This window comes from Cannabis sativa, unplaced genomic scaffold, assembly GCF_029168945.1.
Source record: "Cannabis sativa cultivar Pink pepper isolate KNU-18-1 unplaced genomic scaffold, ASM2916894v1 Contig3, whole genome shotgun sequence".
NCBI lineage: Eukaryota > Viridiplantae > Streptophyta > Magnoliopsida > Rosales > Cannabaceae > Cannabis > Cannabis sativa.
Window position 1 is genome coordinate 2,316,360 of NW_026870039.1, and position 21,395 is coordinate 2,337,754.

The window sequence follows — 21,395 nt, forward strand, 5'->3', positions numbered from 1 at the left end:
AAGATCTTCTAAATTTAGTAATTTAATATGTTTATCCCATGCCCAAAATAACTTATTTTAACCCTTACACAACATATGATAACTATAGAGGGACCTTTTGAGACTCTAATTGCTCAAGCTACTTATTTGAGTATTTTTTTTTCTTCTTCTAAAGTTTCTAAATTTTTAAAATGGTAAATGTGTGTGAACATTGTAATATGTTAAATGTTATTGTAAACTAATTAATATTTGCTAAAATCATGGTATACTAATACAAATGACATTTATAAACTTGAATTTATTTTGTTTAGATAATTAAAATGAACAAAAACGCAATAATGATATTGTTACAATAGATAGCTAGCTAATTGATGTGTAAAGTACTTTTTAAATGTTTTTTTTTTATTGTTTTTTTTTTTTTTTTTTTTGAGATAAAATGCTATTATATTAAACAATGTATCATAATACAATATATAGATATTAGATGAGGTGGTAATTTCTCCAACCATAAGCAATCAATGTCCACTAAAAGAGCATACTTAGCTAACAAGTTAGCAGCAATATTTAAAGATTCTTTAAATATACGAAATTTACACTTTAGGAAAATTTGACACTAAAAGAGAGATATTTACTAACAAACAATAAAATCAAAGACATTAGCTTAAGTAGACTGTAATCTAACTACCATAAGAGATTCTAACTCTATGTAGTGAATTGGTAAGCAAAGATCTTTAGGCCATTGCAAACTATACATCAAGGTTATTGCTTCCATCACATCTGGTCAAAAACAACTTAGGAAAGGTTTAGACATTGTAGCGATGATATCACCCCTACAATTATGTAATATTGCACCAAAAGTAGAAATTTTAGCCATTGTGTTAACAATCACATCTATATTTAATTTCACCCTCCCTAAATGTGGATTTAACCATTGCAAAGTTGTTGGAACAACCTTGGAAGACAATTCACATCTAAAGTTTTAGGCTTTGTTCCATGATGTTCTTTGTTCCTTTCGTTCTAAATACTCCAAAGGATGCAAAAAAATTGCTCCAATTGGAGGTTTGTCTATTCTGTAGACACCTAAAGCAATAATTATTTTAGAGACATTCAGTTAGAGAGGACAAAATCTTGGAAAAAATTCAAGGCTCTCCAAACACGCTTGGGACATTTGTAAAGAAATGGAGCATGCGTAACAGTTTCCCTCTCAAACTGACACAATGAGCATTGACTTGTGTCACTAATATGCCTTGCATGAAGGATATCCACAGCAAAAAAACAATCATGAATAACAAGCCATAGAAAAATACGGATCTTGGAAGGGATAGATAACGACTGAAGTTTCTTCCACCATTGTAAGGAAGAGGGTGAACTTGCAACAAGTTGCTGCTCTTCAAGTTGGTTTTCTAGTCTATATCGAGATTTGACTGAGTATGAACCATGAGATTCATGATGCCAAATTAGTTAGTCCTGCTAAGTAAACAAAGTTAATGAGATGCTTTGTATCCTCTCATTATCAGAATCCAAAAAGAAGGATTTTAAAAGGGGGATATTATTGGGAATTATGCCCTAAAAGTAAGTAATTAATAGATAATATTTTAAAAAATATATGAAATATAATTAATTATAAGATAAATGATACATTAATTACAATAGTATAATTATTAAATATCTAAAAATTTCTTATTCATATGGAGAAGGTATAATCTTGTAAGGACATATAAGAGAATTAAGATTATACCATATGAATTTAATAAGTAGGTAGTGTATTAAAGTAATGAGAATCTTTAATATAGAGCTACTATTTATGATTTACTAACGCTATATACTTCTAGTGTGTGTGATTTTGATTCGAATCACATATGTAGATAGGCATGCAGTAAATGTGTTGTGTATGATTTGATTATACATGACTGGACCGATATGTAATAAATATCTTTCATTAACGTGTCGTTTACCATGAAAGAGTAATGTACTTTTCATACCTCAAGTTTTGATTTAAGGGTATCGGCCGACCTGAATGGAGAAAGATCAACGATCTCAGGCCTTATGTCACAACAACAAAAAGAACGATTAATCATTTGACCTAACCCGTTCTAGGTCCTTAATTCATCACCATAAGTCCTCTTGTAGGTCACTAGGGTACCAATACCCTAAACATTGAGAAAACATAAAAAATTGGAGTTCTAAACATCACCAAAAATGGTAATTATTAAGTCGTTTAGAAAATAGACTGTTTTTCAATGTTTCCTAGTAAGGAAAACAGTAGACCGTTTTTTCAAAAATGGTTTACTGTCTTTTATAGGAAACATGAAACCTCAAGTTTCAAATTCTTAAAATTCTACCAAAACCTAACCAAATGTTTCCAAACTTCACAAAACAATCATACAACATCCATACAATAATCTCTACATGACAGAAATTAACACTACTACAAACCAAGCCTTTAGAGGCACTTTTTTTCAGCAAATATTAAAGAACCGACGACATAGGGTTGGAATTTTTTAGAAGGGATTTTGACACCACTTATGGCGTCGATTTTTTGGAAATAACCGACGGCCCTATGCCGTCGGTTATTTCTAAAAAAACCGACGCCTAAAGGGTTTATAACCCTAGCCTAGCCCATCATCTTCCTCATTCGACCAGCCAACCCAGAAACCCCCAAACCAGAGAACCCCAAACCCTCTCCGCCAACCACCACGAAAAATCACCCCCATTTCACAATTTTTTCACCATTAATTTTAGCTCATTTTTGTTTCTAAATCTTCTATTTTTCATACCTAAAACTATATACCTGAAAAGATCACATTTTTTCTCATTTTTTAGGGTAACCCGAAGGTAGAGGTAGTGGTGGTAGTGGTTATACCTCCGGCCACCGTTTTTAGTGGAGAAAACATTATATCTCAACGTCTATTAAGGTATAAATCTAATTTCTACTAATTTAAGTAACATGTACATTGCTTTATTTTTTATTTTATAAATTTTTTTAGGGTTTTTCTATATTAATAAATATGTATTGTGTTGTATTGAATATGTATTGTGTGTATATATTGTGAATGAGAAATGTATTGTGTGTATATATATTGTGAATGAAAAATGTGATTTAGGAGAGTATATATGTATGTACAGTAGAACCTCTATCCAAGAATACACTTGGGACCAAGTAAATTATATTCTAATTGGGAGGTTATAACTAAATAGAGTTACACTAGAAAAAAAATTAAAAAAACCAAAAAATATCAATGTAACAATAATAACAATAAATAATCTTTAATACTATATCATAATAGAAATATTTTAGAGTAAATATAATTTCATACATGTATTATAATTTAAAATAAAATTATTAATTTTACATAAATAAATTTACAAAATACATGTATATATTTTATTAAGATGTAATTATTCTTATATAGAGGTATACTTTGTTAATACGAGACTTAAAAAATGTATAACTAATTACAATTTAGAGATTATTCTTATTTATAACTGGCCCAAATCGGGACTTGATTTTTTTATAACAAATTAGAGGTTATTCTTGAATAGAGTATTCTTAAATAGAGGTTCTACTATATTTTGTGTTGTATTGAATATGTATTGTGTGTGTATATATTGTGAATGAGAAATGAGATAAATAGAAGATTATTTTATATATTGTATATGTATATATTGAGTATTTTAAACTAATAGTTTTGTTAAATATTGTGAATGAGAATGAGATAAGAGAGTATTAAAATAAAAGTTTAGAAATTGTTTTCTAAAAAATTAGTTTAGAAACAAAAGTTTAAAAATTAACTCTATTTTGTATCATTTTTTTTTCTATTTTTAATTTGATTCATGTGTTTTATTTTTTTTAGTAGCTATAATAGATAGTTAATTACAACTACTTAGCAAGTTACTAGTTTTTCATTCTATTCATGTATTTTTATTTTAACTAGTTAGTAACTAATTACTCATAAATTATATAACTAGTAAGTAGCTAAATAAAAAAATTTGTAATTTTATAGTATTTCTTTATGTTGTAGGTTGTGAGGTCAATTTGCAAGGATCTGACTTATTTGGTATTGATCGGTTTCTAGTTAGCTCAAGGTATACACTCACTAAATTTTATTATATAAATTAATTATGAATGCTTAGTAGAGTTTGAATATCTTAAATATTCATCCGTAGTGAAGTAGGTTCTGTAATATATTGTACTGCGCCGGATCGATGGGTGAAATAATATGCATGTTAGAAGAGTTTGAATATCTTCAATATTAATCCTTGTGAAGTAGGTTTTATGAATACATGTACTACCGTCGAATGGGTGGTAAATTTTTATATTGCTAAATGTTGTTGTGATTATTTTATATTGTTTTGAATTGTGTTTTGTTGTTATTAATAGGTTTGAATTTTTTGGAAACGTTCAATTATAGTCGTTATGCTGCCGAAATTTCAGTAAAGTTAGGATAATATTTGATTTTAATTTTTCTTGAACTTGGTTGTTAGGATTTTATTGGAAGTGGCTTTATCGGAAGACAAGTACATAATTTTTGGTATAAGGTATGCTTTCTTTAACCTACTTTTATAAGAATATTTTTTATATATATTTAGATAATCTTTAAATGCTTAGAGTAATTTTATAATAATATTGATGTAATACATAGGATATATATTGTTGAGTGCTAAGGATAGATATAGTAAGCTATAAAAAAAATACAAAAAAGGGTCTATATTGGGATTTGAACTTGTGACCAAAAAGATAGATTGATAAGTCTTTACCAATATACCAAAACACAATAGAATTAACAAATACATTATAAACAATGATTCTAATACTTAAAATAAGAATTCTATTAGTTTATGTTAAGTAAAATAGCAAAATAAAATACAAAAAATACCCAAGTTCACAAAAAAAAAATCGCCTCAAGCGGACAACCAGATCAAAAGTTATTAATGTTCAAAGTTTTCAAAAAATTTCATGCAAAGTTTAGCTTTTTCTCTACAAAAATACAATACATTACAAAAATGATACAAACACATAATATAAAATATTAATAAAAAGATAGCTAATATACAAACACTTAGAGTAATGTAGATGTGTATTTATTCAACTTTTCAATTTAATTTGTATTTATAGTTATTATATATAATTTATACTTAATTTAATTATATTAATAATAAAATAATATATATATAAATTATGCTAAAATACAAAATTACAAAGCTGAAAAAAAAACCATAGGAAGACCCTATGGCGTCGGTTATATGAAACAACCGACGCCATAGGACCCTATGGCGTCGGTTGTTTTTAACCCTTTAGCGTCACCCGGAACATCGTCGGTAGCGAATTTTGCCAATACCGACGCTGAAAGCCCTTAAAAACCGCCCCTAAAGCCCAATTTTTGTAGTAGTGTAAAATCATGCCCTAACATGAAAAATGCCATGAGAGCTCAAGCTTTGAGCTTAAAATTTCAAACTTAGCTCTCATCCCAAAACAACAACACAACTATCAAATGAGCATCAAAACTAGTTCAAAAACACTCCAAAAACAAAACCAAAATCTCACCAAACTCTTAGCAATTACTGTAACAAAAAGTTAGCCTTCACACCTAAAGCTTTTCCAATAAAGAAAAGAACCAAACCTTACGTTAGCTTCCACTTCAAGGTTACCTTACAACTATTTGCTACTAAAGGTTTAAAGAGCTAGTTTTGAGCAGAAGAAGTCAAAGAAAATGATGTGGCGATGGTGGTGTTTCTTGCGAGAGAGAGAAGGAGAAGAGGAGAGGGTTTTGACTTCTTTGTTTTATGTTTCAATATATATATATATATATACCTTAAGTTTTTTTAAAAATAAGATAAGAAGAAAAAAAAGAAAATAAATAACAATAATATAATTAATTTAATTAAGAAAATGATTATTTTTTTATTATTTTTTAGCCATTAAGAAATCTCTAACTTTAGAACATTTGGTCAACCCCGAGTACCTCGAAATATTTCGGTAATTCTAAAACTAACTTGTCTCAATAATCCTATTAAAATTTATAACTAAACTCGTTTGTAACATTTTTAGCCTTCGATCAGGTCTCCAAGATTGCTAAACCTAAAAATATTTTTATTCCATAAATAACTCACATTATATCCATATATTCTAAATAAATCTCCGTAATTAATAAATTACACTTATTTATCTACTTATAGAAAAATTTTGTAATTCACGCTGAGTTAAATTAGTAAGATCATAATCCTACTTATTACTATTTGATTAACTCATATCCATATAATAAATTCTAATTATTCATAATTATTAAGTTTCCGAGATATTACATTGGAGTCTGGACATTAACAACCTTGCAAGCTGGTTTAGACCAGTTTTAAGTAATGATCTCCACAAGATCTCACTCTTTCTTAGTGATTTGAAAGATGTTATGATTTGGAAAAGCTCTGCCAATGGGGTATTTTCTGTTAAAGATGCATATAAAACGCTCTCTAAATGTAGAATTGGTGAGATCAATGCGATTTTTAAACAACTTTGGAGGACTCCTCTCCTTGAGCATATTAAACATTTTCTACAACATTTAGGGAAAGATATCCTCCATTGTGGTAAGAGGCTTAATGTGATCTTTAACACTGAGTCACAATGTGTGCTCTGTAAGGATGGGGAAGACTCTCTGGATCATCTCTTCTTTCAATGTCCTTTGGCTAGCTAGAGTTTGTTGGTTTAGTAGCTTGTGGGGTATTCATAGTGACCTCATGTCCTTTTCGTCTTCGATAGACATTGTAAATTGGATCTTGAATCCTTATGGGAGTAGTTTCCCCTCTAAATTTTGATGGAAACCCGTTTACTTTTTTGGCTGCTTAATTCCCTTTGCTATGCACTTTGGAATGCCTGTAATAAAGCCTTCCATGACGGGGTACTAGAGACTCAGGTTTTTTTTGAGCCATTTGATTAGTAGGTGTGTGCAGGAGTGCCAAGAGTTGGTGTGTTCCTCTCATGTTCAGCCTCCTATTTGCCTTCCTGATCCTGATGTGGATGTTCTGTTGGGAGAAGAATCTCTTTATGGACACAACTGTTCGTGGGAGGGTGGCCTTCCTTGGAGTTCTTGTCTTGGATTATCAGGGCAATTTTGTTGACGCCTTTATCATTAAGGTTCAGGTGGAGTCTCCCCTTATGGCTGAAACGTTAGCCTTGTGCCAGCTGGTTTCAAGATGCATCCAATGTGGCTAGAAGGATGCTTGTATCTTCTCTGATTGCAGAGTGGCTGTGAATGCGATTCAAACCTTGCAGATCTCTTGTTGGAAACTTACTTCATGTTTTCTACATTTATTTGACTTGGTTAAGAGTTGGTGTGTTTCTGTAATTTTATGTAGATCCCTTGCCGTTCGAATCATGCTGCGCATGGTATTGTTTGTTGGACTGTGTCCTAGGATTGTTGTTGATGTTTTGCCATTTATGGATTCAAACTAGTCTTGTTTACTTGTTTTTTTAGTTGTTTCTTTGTTACCTTGTGGTCTTGATGAAGTTTGCTTTTATCAAAAAAAAAAAAGAAGAAGATATTTCTTTTCATTTTAAAATGGTGGAAAGATCATTAAAAATGCTATTGTAATTTTATATAGAGCATTGCTATTAGGCATCAGTAGTGCCTAACACTTTCTCGACATGTCCCGTTGCGATTGATTAGCGATACTCCTTAAAAACTATTATATTAAATTGTATGAGACCCGATACTTAATTGAACTAATAACGATATTGACACATAAGAGGGTGCTAGAGAGGCTTTAGCATTTCTCTTTTATATATATAAAAAAGAAAACAGTCCCTCGGGATTCCGTGTAAAGTTCCCGCCATGTATTCTTTTTCCCGGGGATTTCCGTTGTTATATTCCCGCCTCATTTAAAGATACCCATTTCTCTTCACCATTCTCAAACACAATTTCACCCATTGCTTCTTATTCTCTCTCTCTCTCTCTCTCTCTCTCTCTCTCTCTCTCTCTCTCTCTCTCTCTCTAAACTCAACAATGTCGTCTTCTCGTCGCCAGACCAATGGCAGATCCCCACTCGTTAATCAGCAACGCCAAATCACTGCCTTCTTCTCCAAATCCCCTACTTCTTCTTCCGATCAAAAGCTCAACAATCCTACTCCTAAATCTAAACTCAAGCCCGTTTCTTCCGATCAAAAGCGTAGCCCTAGTCCCAGCCCTGTCACCCCATCTCCTCTTCAATCGAAGCTCAAGAAACCCCTTTTAGTTATCGCCGCATCTTCTCCCTCTTCTATTACTTCGACTTCGGCTTCCGACAAACCCTACGGCGAAGAAGCTGTCGGAAAGAAGATCAAAGTGTATTGGCCGTTGGATGAGAGCTGGTACGAGGGGTTTGTGAAATCGTTCGATAAGGATCAAGGCAAGCATTTGGTGCAGTATGACGACGCGGAGGAGGAGTTGTTGGATTTGGCTAAGGAGAAGATTGAATGGGTCAAACAAAGCGCGAAGAAACTCAAGCGTTTGCGTCGGGGTTCTTCTTTGAGTATGAGGAAGATGATTATTGATGATGAAGATGAAGCTGAGAATCTTGAAGATGAGGAAGAGGGTGACAGTGACGGTAGTGGTGCTGATGATTCTAGTGATGAGGATTGGGGGAAGAGTGGGGAGAAAATGGTTACTGAGAATAGTGAGGAAGAGGATATGGAAATGGTATTGGAAGACGAGGATGAGAAGGATGAAGCATTGAGGTGCAAAGGAAAGCCGGGTGTGGAAGGTATATCGAAGAAGCGAAAGATTGGTGGAGCAGTAGAGTTTGACTCTGCTAAGAAGAGCAAGGGTAGTAAAGATGTGAATAAAGGTGGTTCTAAGGTTTCTATCATGCGAACTACCCCTACAGACAATGCTGAAAGTAAGTGACTTTATTTGTCATCTTAGTTATTCTTTGAATGGAGAAGAACAACCGTTGTGTTTGATTGTCCTTACAAATGTTTTCTTTACATGTTCTATATATTTATATATATAGTTTACTTATGATGCATGTGACTGAATAAATTGATCCAATGATTTTGTATCTGCTCATTTCTCTTAGCAGAGTTAATGATAACTTTTGCACAAATAAAAAAAATTAATTACTATCTGAAACGAGCAGCATTGATTTGTGCTTACCAGATTTATTGGAATTTCTTTCAACTTTCAAGGTTGAATATTTGTTAAACGCTTGTTTGCCTTAGATATTTCAGCAAGGTTCAGTTTTCAGCTTCAAGCCACTCTCTTCAAAAGCGCCTCCATTCCAATCTTTTCCAAGCTTTCATTCCTTTTTACCATGATGATAGAATTTACAATTTTCTTTTATTTCTGTCTTCTATTTATTTCCAGCAATAATTAGCATCAACTAAATAGAACCCGCCAACAAAATTAATAGCTAAAATGATTCAGAAGGCATACTAAGAACACACATCACTCTTATTTGATATAAATTCTAAATTCAAAAGCTCAAAAGATAACAATTTTAGAATTATCAGTTGCCTTTAGTTTTGGCACGATATCTAGTCAATAATGTTTTTATTTTAACATGGTTTTCCCTTGTTTTGACATGACAATAATGTAGCTCTCCATTCTAGAATGTAACGGATATTATATTTGATCAAATGTACTTTGTATTGAATTTGAGGTGTTTCATTGCAGATGCGAAATGTTCTAATGCTGTTAATGCTGATTTATCTGGTGATGCTTCAGAAAGGTTTAGCATCCGTGAAGCTAAGAAGTTGCACTTCCTCGGGGAGTAAGTTTGTTTAACAATATCTCAGCGTCTCCCTTTGTACATATGCTTGCATTTCTGTGTCTTCTTGCTTTCCCTCTTGATGCCTGATCCTGATGGTTCTCTCAATAAATTCACTATTCACCTTTCTATATCTATTCTTGTGCATGTCAGTTTTACCTTGTACATTAGTAACTCAGGTTTATGAGCAAGTTGAGAGAAGTATATGATAGATAGGATGAATTATGTTTAATGGTGTGGCATGTTCCATTAATCTTGTTTTGGGTTACTTGTGGAAACAGCGAACGTAGGGATGCAAATAGGAGGCGACCTGGAGATCCAAACTATGACCCTAAAACTCTTTTTTTACCTCCCATATTTGTAAAGAGCTTGTCAGATGGCCAGGTTTGACTTTCCTCCTATGATTGTAAAATTTTGAAGTACTTTTTCATTTTCTTGCCATTCATCTGTGGCATGTGCTTTTCAGAGACAATGGTGGGAATTCAAGTCAAAGCACATGGACAAAGTTCTGTTTTTCAAGGTAAGCATTACATTTCAGTTACTAGTGCTAGTAGTGCTGGACAATATCTTAAAACTGATTTTCCTTGTTTGCTTAAGCAGATGGGCAAGTTTTATGAACTTTTCGAAATGGATGCTCACGTAGGAGCGAAAGAGCTCGGTTTGCAATATATGAAGGTAACCTGTTTGGGTGCAGTAGTTTGCTGACTACAGTATGCATAAGAATCTTTTTCTTGCTCTGCGTATGCATGAGAATCTTAAGTGTTTAGTTTTTCTTTTAAAAGAGAGGGGAAGTAAGCCTTGTTTCAAACACCAAGACAAAGTGCTGGCATCATTCTGGATCTTTTATTTACTTTTTTGGTTATTTTTTTAGCTAATATTGATTTCTACTTTTAGGGAGAACAACCTCACTGTGGATTTCCAGAGAAGAACTTTTCAGTGAATGTTGAGAAACTGGCTACGAAGGTGGGCGCTAGATTTCATAATTTACTTTAATGTTTTTTGTGTTTGGGTTCATGCACTTTGATGTTTTTGAGAGATCTATTTTCTATTCTGTGGAAGAAATTTAAAGTAAACATCTGTTACAAAGCAGGGTTATCGAGTTCTTGTGGTGGAGCAAACAGAAACACCTGATCAGTTGGAGCTTCGTCGCAGGGAGAAAGGATCTAAAGATAAGGTTTGTGAAAATTATCTTTTTACGCATCGTGACACATCCTCCTTTTTCCTGTACTTGTTATTTGGAAGGCCTAACTTGAGCAAATCTTCTTTTTTATTTATCATGTCTCTTATTTTTTCTGTAAAATTTTGCCTTTTTTCTTAAACCTTCAACATTTGTAGTAATAGCCATGTACTCTCCCGTTTCTCATGTGTCCATTCTGCAATTATGTTAAGGTTATGACTATTATTATTTTCTTTGTTATAGGTTGTGAGACGTGAAATATGTGGAGTGGTTACAAAAGGAACACTAACTGAGGGGGAGATGTTGTCAACCAATCCTGATGCTTCTTACATAATGGCATTGACTGAATCTCAGAATGTGGGAACCCAAAATGTGGAGCGGAATTTTGGGGTTTGTGTAGTTGATGTTGCTACCAGTAGGGTTATTCTTGGACAGGTGTGAATCTGTTTGTACAACTTCAGGATCAACAATTCTCTACAGTTTTTTCACTGACATGATACATGTGTGTGTGTGTGTGTGCAAGTGTGTCTTGGCATGTTTTTATTAAAAAACTTCATTAATTGCTCATCATATCACATATGTTATGCTCGTGAGTTTCTTTGACTTAAGAGTGCTTACTTTTGTACAGTTTCACGACGATTCAGAGTGCAGTGCATTGTCTTGTCTCTTGTCTGAGCTGAGGCCTGTTGAAATTGTACAACCTGCTAAACAACTTAGTCTGGAAACTGAGAAAGTGCTGCTGAGACATACAAGATCTCCTCTAGTGAACAAACTAGTTCCGGGCTTGGAGTTCTGGGATACTGAGAAAACTATTCATGAAGTGAAAGGCATCTATGAACGAGCTTCTGACCAATCAGTTTCCAGTTCTTCAAGCAGAAAAGATTTAAAGGTTAAGAATTCTTCTACTGAGGAAGAATTGTCTCACCTACCAGATGTTTTAGTAGAGCTAATAAGAGCGGGTGAGAATGGAAGCTATGCACTTTCAGCTCTTGGTGGAACTCTTTTCTATCTGAAACAGGCTTTTCTGGATGAGACATTGCTTAGATATGCGAAATTTGAGCTGCTTCCCTCGTCTGGTTTTTGTGATCTTATATCAAAACCATTCTTGGTTCTTGATGCAGCTGCACTAGAGAACCTTGAGATTTTTGAAAACAGTAGAAATGGAGACTCCTTTGGGTAATCTTGCTCTGTACCTTTTGTTTTATAATTTCATTTAACTTTAGTTTCAGCTTTACTGAGATGATGTGTACTTTCTCAAGGACACTTTATGCACAACTGAACCATTGTGTGACTGCATTTGGGAAGAGGCTACTCAAAACATGGCTTGCAAGACCTCTATATAATGTTGAGTCCATAAAGGAGCGCCAGAAGGCTGTGGCAAGTTTAAGGGTAAAAGTAGTTATTTTTTAAAAGTCGTCACTCCTCATATTTTTGTCTGCGATTCCTATTTTCTTTAAAGCTTTTATTTTACATTGCTGTTCATGGCTTTGGAAATATGCTGACATGTAGTTTGCTTTCCAGGGTGTTAATCTACCTTTATCATTTGAATATCGAAAAGCATTATCAAGGTTGCCGGACATGGAGAGACTGCTACCACGTGTGTTCTCTATTAGGTAAGCTGGGAAGAACCAGTGCTGAAATTCATATATTTAATGTTTATTCTTAAATAGAATTTTAATGACTAATGAATGATTTAACTGTTTTTACCAAATGCAGTGAAGCTAATGGGAGAAATGCTAATAAAGTTACCCTGTACGAGGATGCAGCCAAGAAACAGCTTCAAGAATTTATTTCAGCTCTATGTGGTTGTGAATTAATGGTCCAGGCTTGTTCTTCGTTTGGCGCCATTTTGGAAAATGTTGAATCTAGGCAACTTCATCATTTGCTAAGTTCTGGTGTGTATTTGATGTGTATAAAATATTGTTCTAAATTATGATCTAGTTAACCATTTTATCTTTTATGGGTTAATAAGTCCATTTTCTAAAGAGTCCAGTTCATTTTTTCCTGAAATTTTCTTTTTCATTTATGTTCAGGAATTCCTCACATTGATCCAGTTCTTACTCATTTCAAGGATGCCTTTGATTGGATGGAGGCTAATGATTCAGGTCGTATCATTCCTCATGAAGGAGTTGATATAGAGTATGATTCTGCATGTAAAAAGGTTAAGGAGATTGAGTCTAGCTTAGCCAAATACCTCAAAGAACAGTGCAAATTACTTGGAGATACATCAGTAAGAAAATTTTGAGCTTGGTTTTGATTTCTTAGTAGTTAGTAGTGCACATACAAATGTAAGGGCATAGCTTATCAAATCTGACCTCTGGTGTTCTATTACAGATTGCTTATGTCACAGTTGGAAAAGATACATACCTATTAGAAGTGCCAGAAAGTTTGCGTGGCCGCGTACCCCGAGACTATGAGTTGCGCTCATCCAAAAAGGTTAGTAGAGAAAAGCCTATTGATTTGAGTAGATTGTTTGTTATACATGGCTAACCATGCAGCAATATGAAATTATAAAAACATTTGGCCGTGTTCATTTTGTAATTTTTTGTCCTGTGGAGATTGTAAATTTGCTTAATTTATCATGTTGCTCAGATTTGACTTTGACCATATTTTCTCCTGTACTGGCACATCCAGGGATTCTTCAGGTACTGGACACCAAACATTAAGAAGTTTCTTGGAGAGCTAGCTCAAGCTGAATGCGAGAAGGAGTCGTCACTGAAAAGCATTTTACAAAGATTAATTGGACGTTTCTGTGAGCATCATACTAAGTGGAGACAACTGGTGTCAACAACTGCAGGTTACATGCTTTCTCCTTTCACCAGAATTTTGCTCTTTTATGTTTAATATCTGTTAAGAGATGTCATAGAGGATCATCTAATTTACCTATTGTATTATTACAAGTTCAAAAGCATTATCTAGTACTTCAATAAACTCAGATGAATTTGACAGTATCCTCTCTCGTGAACAACCACTTACTCAAAGTGACTCCTAATTTGTTTGAATAATGTTAATAATGAAATTTTTGTTCTTTTGCAAGTAATGGAATATTAGCTTTGTATTTTCACTTTTCATCTGTTTGCAATTGCATGCCTGAATGTGAATCTCAAATGTTGTAGAGCTGGATGTTTTGATAAGTCTTGCTATTGCAAGTGACTTTTATGAAGGACCTACTTGTCAGCCTACAATACTGAGTTCAAGTACAGATGAGGTGCCCTGTTTGTCTGCAAAAAGTTTGGGACATCCTGTCCTGAGAAGTGATTCCTTAGGCAAGGGTTCGTTTGTACCCAATGATGTTACTATTGGAGGTTCTGGCAACCCTAGCTTTATTCTTCTAACTGGCCCAAATATGGGTGGAAAGTCAACTCTTCTTCGTCAAGTTTGCTTAACTGTAATTTTGGCCCAGGCAAGTAAATGTTAAGAAACAACTTGTGTGCCCTTCTTTGCAGATGTTTTTCCCCAGTTGATGCTTTCTTCTTAATATGAAAATTGTCAATTCTAAAGAATTATTGTTATTTTCCTGATTTCACTTTCTTCTACAGTTAGGAGCTGATGTGCCTGCAGAAAGATTTGAGCTTTCTCCTGTTGATAGAATCTTTGTTCGGATGGGTGCCAAAGACCATATTATGGCAGGGCAAAGTACTTTCTTAACAGAGCTCTCTGAAACTGCAATGATGCTGGTGAGAATTATTTTCATTTAGGCCGTGATTAGAACGTGAATTTTTAAGTAAATGTTTGTGCTTGAGAGATTCCAATCCTCTTGTTTTAACAAAATGTTAGTGAAAAGAATTTTAGGGGAAGAGGGAGGAATTTAATGCTATTTTAGAGGGTCTGGAATCGTTAAGATAAAAATGTTAAATAAAAGCTCGTACAAATTAGCATTAGGGTTTTATTCCTCCAGCCTTTCTCTCTAACTTTTTCCTCATCAAAAACAAGGTTCCAAACAGAACGCTGTGTCAGAGGAAGATTATTTTTTTTATCCACTAGGTATTCCAACACCAGTGCTTATTCTGTTATTTGTATTTAATGTATTGAGCAGTCATCAGCAACTCATAATTCATTGGTGGCACTGGATGAACTTGGAAGAGGAACCTCAACTTCAGATGGACAAGCCATTGCGTAGGTGTCATAATCTGCTGTATACTATGTTTTAGAGCTTGATTAAATGTTTAATTTTTCCATTATTACTTCTATGCAGTGGATCAGTTCTTGAACATTTTGTTCACAAGGTGCAGTGTAGAGGGATGTTTTCTACTCACTACCATCGATTAGCCATAGATTATCAGAAAGATCCCAAGGTTCTTATTCTTCTTTTCTAGGATTGCTTGTTACTTTTCGATTGGACTTATTATTCTCACATCCTTGATGTAATGTTTTTTGACCTTGGTATTTTTAATTCAATGCATGATAATGATTGTATGATCATAGCTGATGCTGCAAAATGACAGGGACTGATCAATATTTTCTCTGATTCTCTTTATATTTTCAATAGGTTCAGCTCTGCCATATGGCATGCCAAGTTGGAAGCAGTGTTGGAGCTATAGAAGAAGTAACATTTCTCTATAGGCTGACTCATGGTGCTTGTCCTAAAAGCTATGGAGTCAATGTTGCACGATTAGCTGGTAAGGTTTTCTCATTTGTTGGTTTTGTTATTAACGATTTAGTTGGCCAATCCAATCCACATTGAGTGCCATCAGTTATCAACTAGTCAGAAGTAGGGGCTCCTTGCCCAATAGTTTCCGTCTTTTTCTTTAGATAATATGCGAAGAAGCTAGTATTATAGGTAGGAGAGTGAATTTGTTAACGATGCAGTCTTCCATACTCGCGTTGTATATTTAATCTATTTAATCCATTTTATCAATTTTGGAGAGTAACTGTTTGCATTGGATTTGTCTTTTCCTATTATTTTGCTACAGGACTTCCCAACTCTGTCCTTGAAAATGCAGCAATTAGGTCTACCAACTTTGAGGCTATATATGGTAAACACAGAAAACCAGTTAACAACTTGTCGGAGCTTAGTTCAGCCGAGAAAATGGCACTATTGGTCCAAAAGCTGAACAGTATCATCTCAAATCTAAAGTTTGAGGAGTCTATGGAGAGCATTGGAGTCAGCAGCTTCATTGAACTTCAGCGGGAAGCAAGAGTACTCTGTGAGATAAATTCGAGATAGATATATGTATATCAAAAGCTTTTGACCATTTAATGAAAACTGTTAGAGCATCTTAAAGTTTTTACAGTTGCGGCTGTCATTCGTAAGCCAATTTTGCTCTTGGATTTGAGTGAGGCTCAATTCTAGCATAGAATGACACTGCATGAGAGAATGTTCCATTAGAGTGAGGTAAGTTTCATTTCATTGTACATAAAATATAAGAATGGTCGTTTTATGGCCCTGTATATTTTTCTCCTAAGAAAGACCCTCTATTTTTTGTATATATTATTGAATGTTAATGAAGAGATGTCGTGATAAATTTCTATTATGTGGTTGGGTAGATGTAGAAATAAATAAAATAATCGACTAGGTGAATATATTAAAAACAAAAATAGAAATAAAAGATTAATCTTATGTTTTTTTTTTTGAAAAATGTAAAGTAACTTCCAATAGATAAACAATGAGAATTCAAGTTACAATTAGGGGTGTTTACCACATTGCACAAAAGGATTTCATCTGGGAATTGATCTTAGTTAGATCGAATTGAGTTAATTTGTGCCTAATTTATAAGAAGATCGGCGCATGAATATTCTAAGCCAGGTCATAGTTTGGTTGAGCTGTGTTGTTCGGCTCATGTTTTTTCAGGTTGTGTTGACGGGTTGTACACAGTGCAGTTAGTAGAAACTAAATAGGTATTAGAAAAGGAAAGTGAGATTGTGAGAGGCAACTATAATATGTGTGCACGATCGGTCTGAGACTCAAGTGTCATCAATAATTTAACCAACCCTTGAATTTTCTGGCCTCTTTACATTACCTCAGCAACGGTACTAGGAAAAGAATGCAATCGTTATTTAGGTGACAATATCTTTATACTTATTCTCTGTAAATTTCCTGTAAAATCTCTTATGAGGTTTAAGTGTTTCAAAAAGATGGCTTGCTCTCATAATTACAGGTCATCATCTAATAGCTACTCACCTTAAACACCCTACCACCACCAAACCTTCTACTGTTCTTTATGGTGTGACAAATATAGAAGGCACCCTCAAATTTGTCTTGATCATCATAATTCTATGGATCAGAACTTGGATTTATATGATTATGATCTCAAAAGTCAATCTTATGTCATTTGGATTGGACCAATCACAACAAGGATTATGATATAGTTTTATTCCAACTGAACGACGTTATGGAATTACAAGGAACCATGTTTGGTATTCATGCTAGATTATGTGATTGTCAATGGAGTCTTGTACTTAATAGGCCATGAAAAAGTAGCAGTAGTAGTAAGATTTTATCTTTCAATTTGTGCTGTGAAAAATCTGATGATGAGAATATGAACTTGCCAATACTACCAATTAAGGGTAACAATTCATTTCATCTTTCTAAATGGGAAGACTCATCTCATCACTTTGCTTTAATTTTTGGGTGAAGGGAGAGAGTTATTGTGATGATTGGAATATGGTTTCCAAACAAAAACTCCATCTTAGACCTTAGACCTTAGACCTTCTCTTATTTTAGTCACATCACTTAAATGTGACATTGGTTGTTGTTTGGAAGAAGGGGGTTTCTTTTCTCAAGAAGGCTATCAAACAACATTAGAGTGTTATTTGAGAGTTTGTTGAGCCGTTGACCTCATCCTCAATCATCAAACACTACTTTATAAAAATTGTAATCATCTTCAATACACTGCAGAGACTTTGGTTTTAGTTCTTTTTGTTTTTGGGTCCATTACTTTTTTATTTAACTATTTTAGTTTGATTTCAGTATATATATTTCTTTATTGAAATAAAACATATAAATAAGACCAACATTTTAGTATTGTAATCTCCATCCCAATAAAATAAAACTTATGGTGAAAAAAAATATAAAAATCTGTCTTTGTTTCAAAGTGACTCTTAAGTTTGGTTGTTCTTGTTCATCTTACACACCAGAATTGTTGAATTTATACACATTTTTCTATTAAAAAAATAAAATAAGTATAATAAGTGGTTGGGTTGGGTGGTGGTGGATTTGGATGTTTACCATTTTTCCATTAGCCAAATAAAGATTTACTACAATGCTTGAAATCTTCTGAAAGAATTTTGATTTTTGATTTTTGATTTTTAATCTTTAATCTTTACACCAAGAATAAAATAAGGCATTGAAATGATGCCCGGATACACAAAATAATAATGATTAGAAAATCTAGTAAAAAGCTTTGTTTTAAACTAAGTGTTGGTACAATTCATCTTCTTCGTCTCCATCAAAGGTTGAGGAGTCAACATTATCAAAATCCTGCAGATTACAGTGTTGTAATGTCAAAATTTGAAGTTAAAATTTAATTAAAAATGTTGGATAAAAATAATTAAAGAAATAAAGTTGAACCTGATAATGTCTTTTGATGCTATTTTGAACTGCTGTGATTGTTCGAACTAATACAAACATTGGTAGTACAATGCCACTAGTCCTTAAAATAATTATCTGCCAAAAATTCACAATAGCTAGATTAAACAACACTATTTTATATATTCATTTATATATTTATAAAGAAAAATGCATTTTTTTTAATGTTATTGTACAAAATGATTATATGTGTAAAGTATTTTAGAAAATCAAGTGTGATAAAAAAAAAATTACTAAGCAAAGAAATATGGTAAAAATACTTACTGTAACAAGAGTAAAAGGGTATTCTTCTAGTCCACCATTAAGAATAGCAAAGAGATGTCTCACAAGCAAAATCATAGTAAACTGTGAAATTCAAACAAACAAAATTATTAATTAAAAAAATAACCCATAAATGAAGAAACGAAAAAAAAACTTAGCATAGCAGCAAGAAAAAATTGCATTGAGTTTTTCTTAAATACAATCAAGAAGATTAACCCTTTGTAAATTATTATATTGAAGAAAGAGTCAATGGAGATTTAAAAGAAACCCATACCCATGTGGATATGGATGAGGAGTTGGAGTTGGAGTTGGTCATATATAAGACTAACGAAATAAAATGGTCAACTGTTTAGAAGTTTAAGGTACCCCATTTCATACATTTTCATTGAGTTGTGCCCAACTTGGCAACAACCAACTATCTTAGTATACTGCTACTAATCTATCGATCTAATTAATACTAATAATAAGTTTAGTTTTCTTTTGTTGAAAAAAAAACTTGACCAAAACCAAATTAGATGAGATGACAGTTTGTCATGAATGAAAGTTGTTTAAGTAAACTAACTTACAAGTAGAGCCAGCCTACGACAGCAAGACGCGCTTCTATCCGCGGCGGACGTGCATTGAGAGTGGTCGTTTTCCGCCCTCACTCCCACGCTGCTGCCACCTCTTCTTCCCCTTTCTTCTTCTCTTCTTGGAATTTGTAAACTATCTCTGTCATAGTATCAAATATTATTCATAGTTAATAAGAAACCAATCTAATTCAAATGAATATTAGCTTTTAAAGAAACCCTTTTGCTTGAATATTTAAACTCAAAAAGAAAAACATACCCGAAACAAAATTATGAAGAGAAAAAAAACAGCTTCTTTTAGCTTAATGTTTAAATTTAAAGCTACCCTTTTGTTTGATAAAGTGCAGAAAGAAAATGACCAAACTTTTTTTAATAATGGAAATTTGTGTACCTAATGGTTACTGCTGCTTCAATTAGAGGAGAAATTTTTGGAGGTGCTGTGTACCCTGGTTTATAATTCTGCATAATCAATAGACCCATATTTGTTTTTATTAGAAACTTTCACATATTTGAAATTTTGAATAATTTAAAAACAATGTGTAAGTAATACAAGTAATGGAAAAAAAATCTGTCCCAAGGAGGGCATATAATTTAATAAAATTTATATTTTACTTTATATTAAAATACAAGAGTGAAAAAATATACATTTATTTATGAATTTTGAGAAAAGAACTCAATAACTGAAAACAGAGTAGTTCTTGTAAACATAAAAAGAAAAGTTGGAAGAAAAAGACAAATTTTTAGTCACAAAATAGGGAACAAAGTTAAAACGATGAAAACTTGGTTTGATCAACTCAAAACCAGAAAAGAAGAGAGACCCAGTTCAGTTTTCTGAGATGAAATACAGAACAAGGAGAACCCCAAACCAAAACAGAGAAACCCAAATCGTTTGAATTCTTACATGAAGACATATTTCACAGGTTGTATTCCCTTTCTCGTTACACCATCTCTGTATACAATCTCTATGAGCAAACTGAAATTTTTTTGAACAAGAAAGACAAACAGAAAAAAAAAAAAGATGAGAATCAGAATCAAAATTCAAATTGAAAAATATTAATAAAAATAAGAAACGAAGAAAACAGAGGTTTTGAGCTTTGGCCTTTCTTTTTTTACCTTAACAGTTCCAGAGCAAGCACAAGGAGCTTCCAAGGTGGAAGAATTTTCAAATTCTTCTTCGTGGCAGATTCTACAGTGTGAAATTACATAACTTGATTTCAAATCCTCCATAAACAGTAGTACTTCTCCCATATTTTTAAAACTTTCTTCTCTGTTTTTCAAAAATTTTGAAAACGAAAACAAAATTTAAATAATTAAAAAAAGAAAACTTTCTCTTAACTTAGGCAAGAAAATAGAAGAATTTTATTATGTTTTTTCGTTCACTTGGTTTCTTATTTCCCTGCGAGCTTGGAAGGCCAGTCTTTATAAATAAAAGAGAACTGAAAACGAAATTCCAAAACTACCCTTTTGTTTTTCCTCCAAAGGAGAAAAAACAAAAAATCCCAAGTGAAAGAAAATTATTTGTACCGACCTGAAAATATTTTGGATGTGGAAAGACCATCATGTAATAATAATGCCTTCCAATATGAATGTCAATATATAGTTTAATAGAGATTTTCTTATAGATATGGATTGATTATTTGTTTTATTATTTTAGTTTATTAAAATTCAGAGTAATTAATGATTAGTAATTTTACAAGTGAAATTGTTTTGTGAAACAATTCTATTTTTTTTTTAGAGGAGTGCTAATTACAATTTTTTATTATAATTTTTTAGTCAATTTCTACATTCGAAATCACATACTGAAATATTTTTTTAAAATTTTTTTTTCATAGCGATAATAGTTATAATTACAGTATCATCTCTATAAATTTTTGAAAAATTTCGAATAGTTTACAATGTCGAAAACAGAGTTCATGATATTCCAGTTTACTACGCGTGTTTAAAAAACTTCAAACGAATTTTCGACATTGTAAACTATTCGAAATTTTTCAAAAATTTACAGGGATGACAATAGAAGATAACGAACACCACTATGAAAATTTTTTTGAAGAAAAAAAATAATTCGACATGTGTTTTTGAGCGTGGAGGTTAACTAAGAGATTGTAATAGGAGATTGACGGTAGCATTTTTTTTTTAAATAACGCAA

The 21,395-nt window shown here is 32.9% G+C and overlaps 2 protein-coding genes across 2 annotated transcripts; one reads left to right on the forward strand and one right to left on the reverse strand.

Moving 5' to 3' along the window:
- Positions 1-7,795: 7,795 nt before the first annotated feature.
- On the forward strand, positions 7,796-16,365 carry LOC133033300 (DNA mismatch repair protein MSH6-like). The gene is made up of 21 exons (XM_061108015.1): positions 7,796-8,844; positions 9,621-9,717; positions 9,996-10,098; positions 10,181-10,234; positions 10,315-10,389; positions 10,609-10,677; positions 10,805-10,888; positions 11,135-11,326; positions 11,520-12,067; positions 12,151-12,280; positions 12,413-12,504; positions 12,608-12,786; positions 12,925-13,121; positions 13,226-13,327; positions 13,526-13,688; positions 14,008-14,294; positions 14,431-14,568; positions 14,928-15,007; positions 15,087-15,186; positions 15,381-15,510; positions 15,805-16,365. Exons 1-21 carry the CDS (start codon positions 7,974-7,976, stop codon positions 16,056-16,058), a joined length of 3,945 nt encoding a protein of 1,314 aa, XP_060963998.1. The 5' UTR covers positions 7,796-7,973; the 3' UTR covers positions 16,059-16,365.
- Positions 16,366-18,105: 1,740 nt separating this feature from the next.
- On the reverse strand, positions 18,106-20,810 carry LOC115705299 (uncharacterized). Its single transcript, XM_030632642.2, has 7 exons — positions 20,363-20,810; positions 20,151-20,222; positions 19,641-19,708; positions 19,247-19,391; positions 18,684-18,764; positions 18,402-18,497; positions 18,106-18,311 (listed from the first exon to the last, which is right to left on the reverse strand). Exons 1-7 carry the CDS (start codon positions 20,495-20,497, stop codon positions 18,240-18,242), a joined length of 669 nt encoding a protein of 222 aa, XP_030488502.2. The 5' UTR covers positions 20,498-20,810; the 3' UTR covers positions 18,106-18,239.
- Between the last annotated feature and the right edge of the window lie 585 nt (positions 20,811-21,395).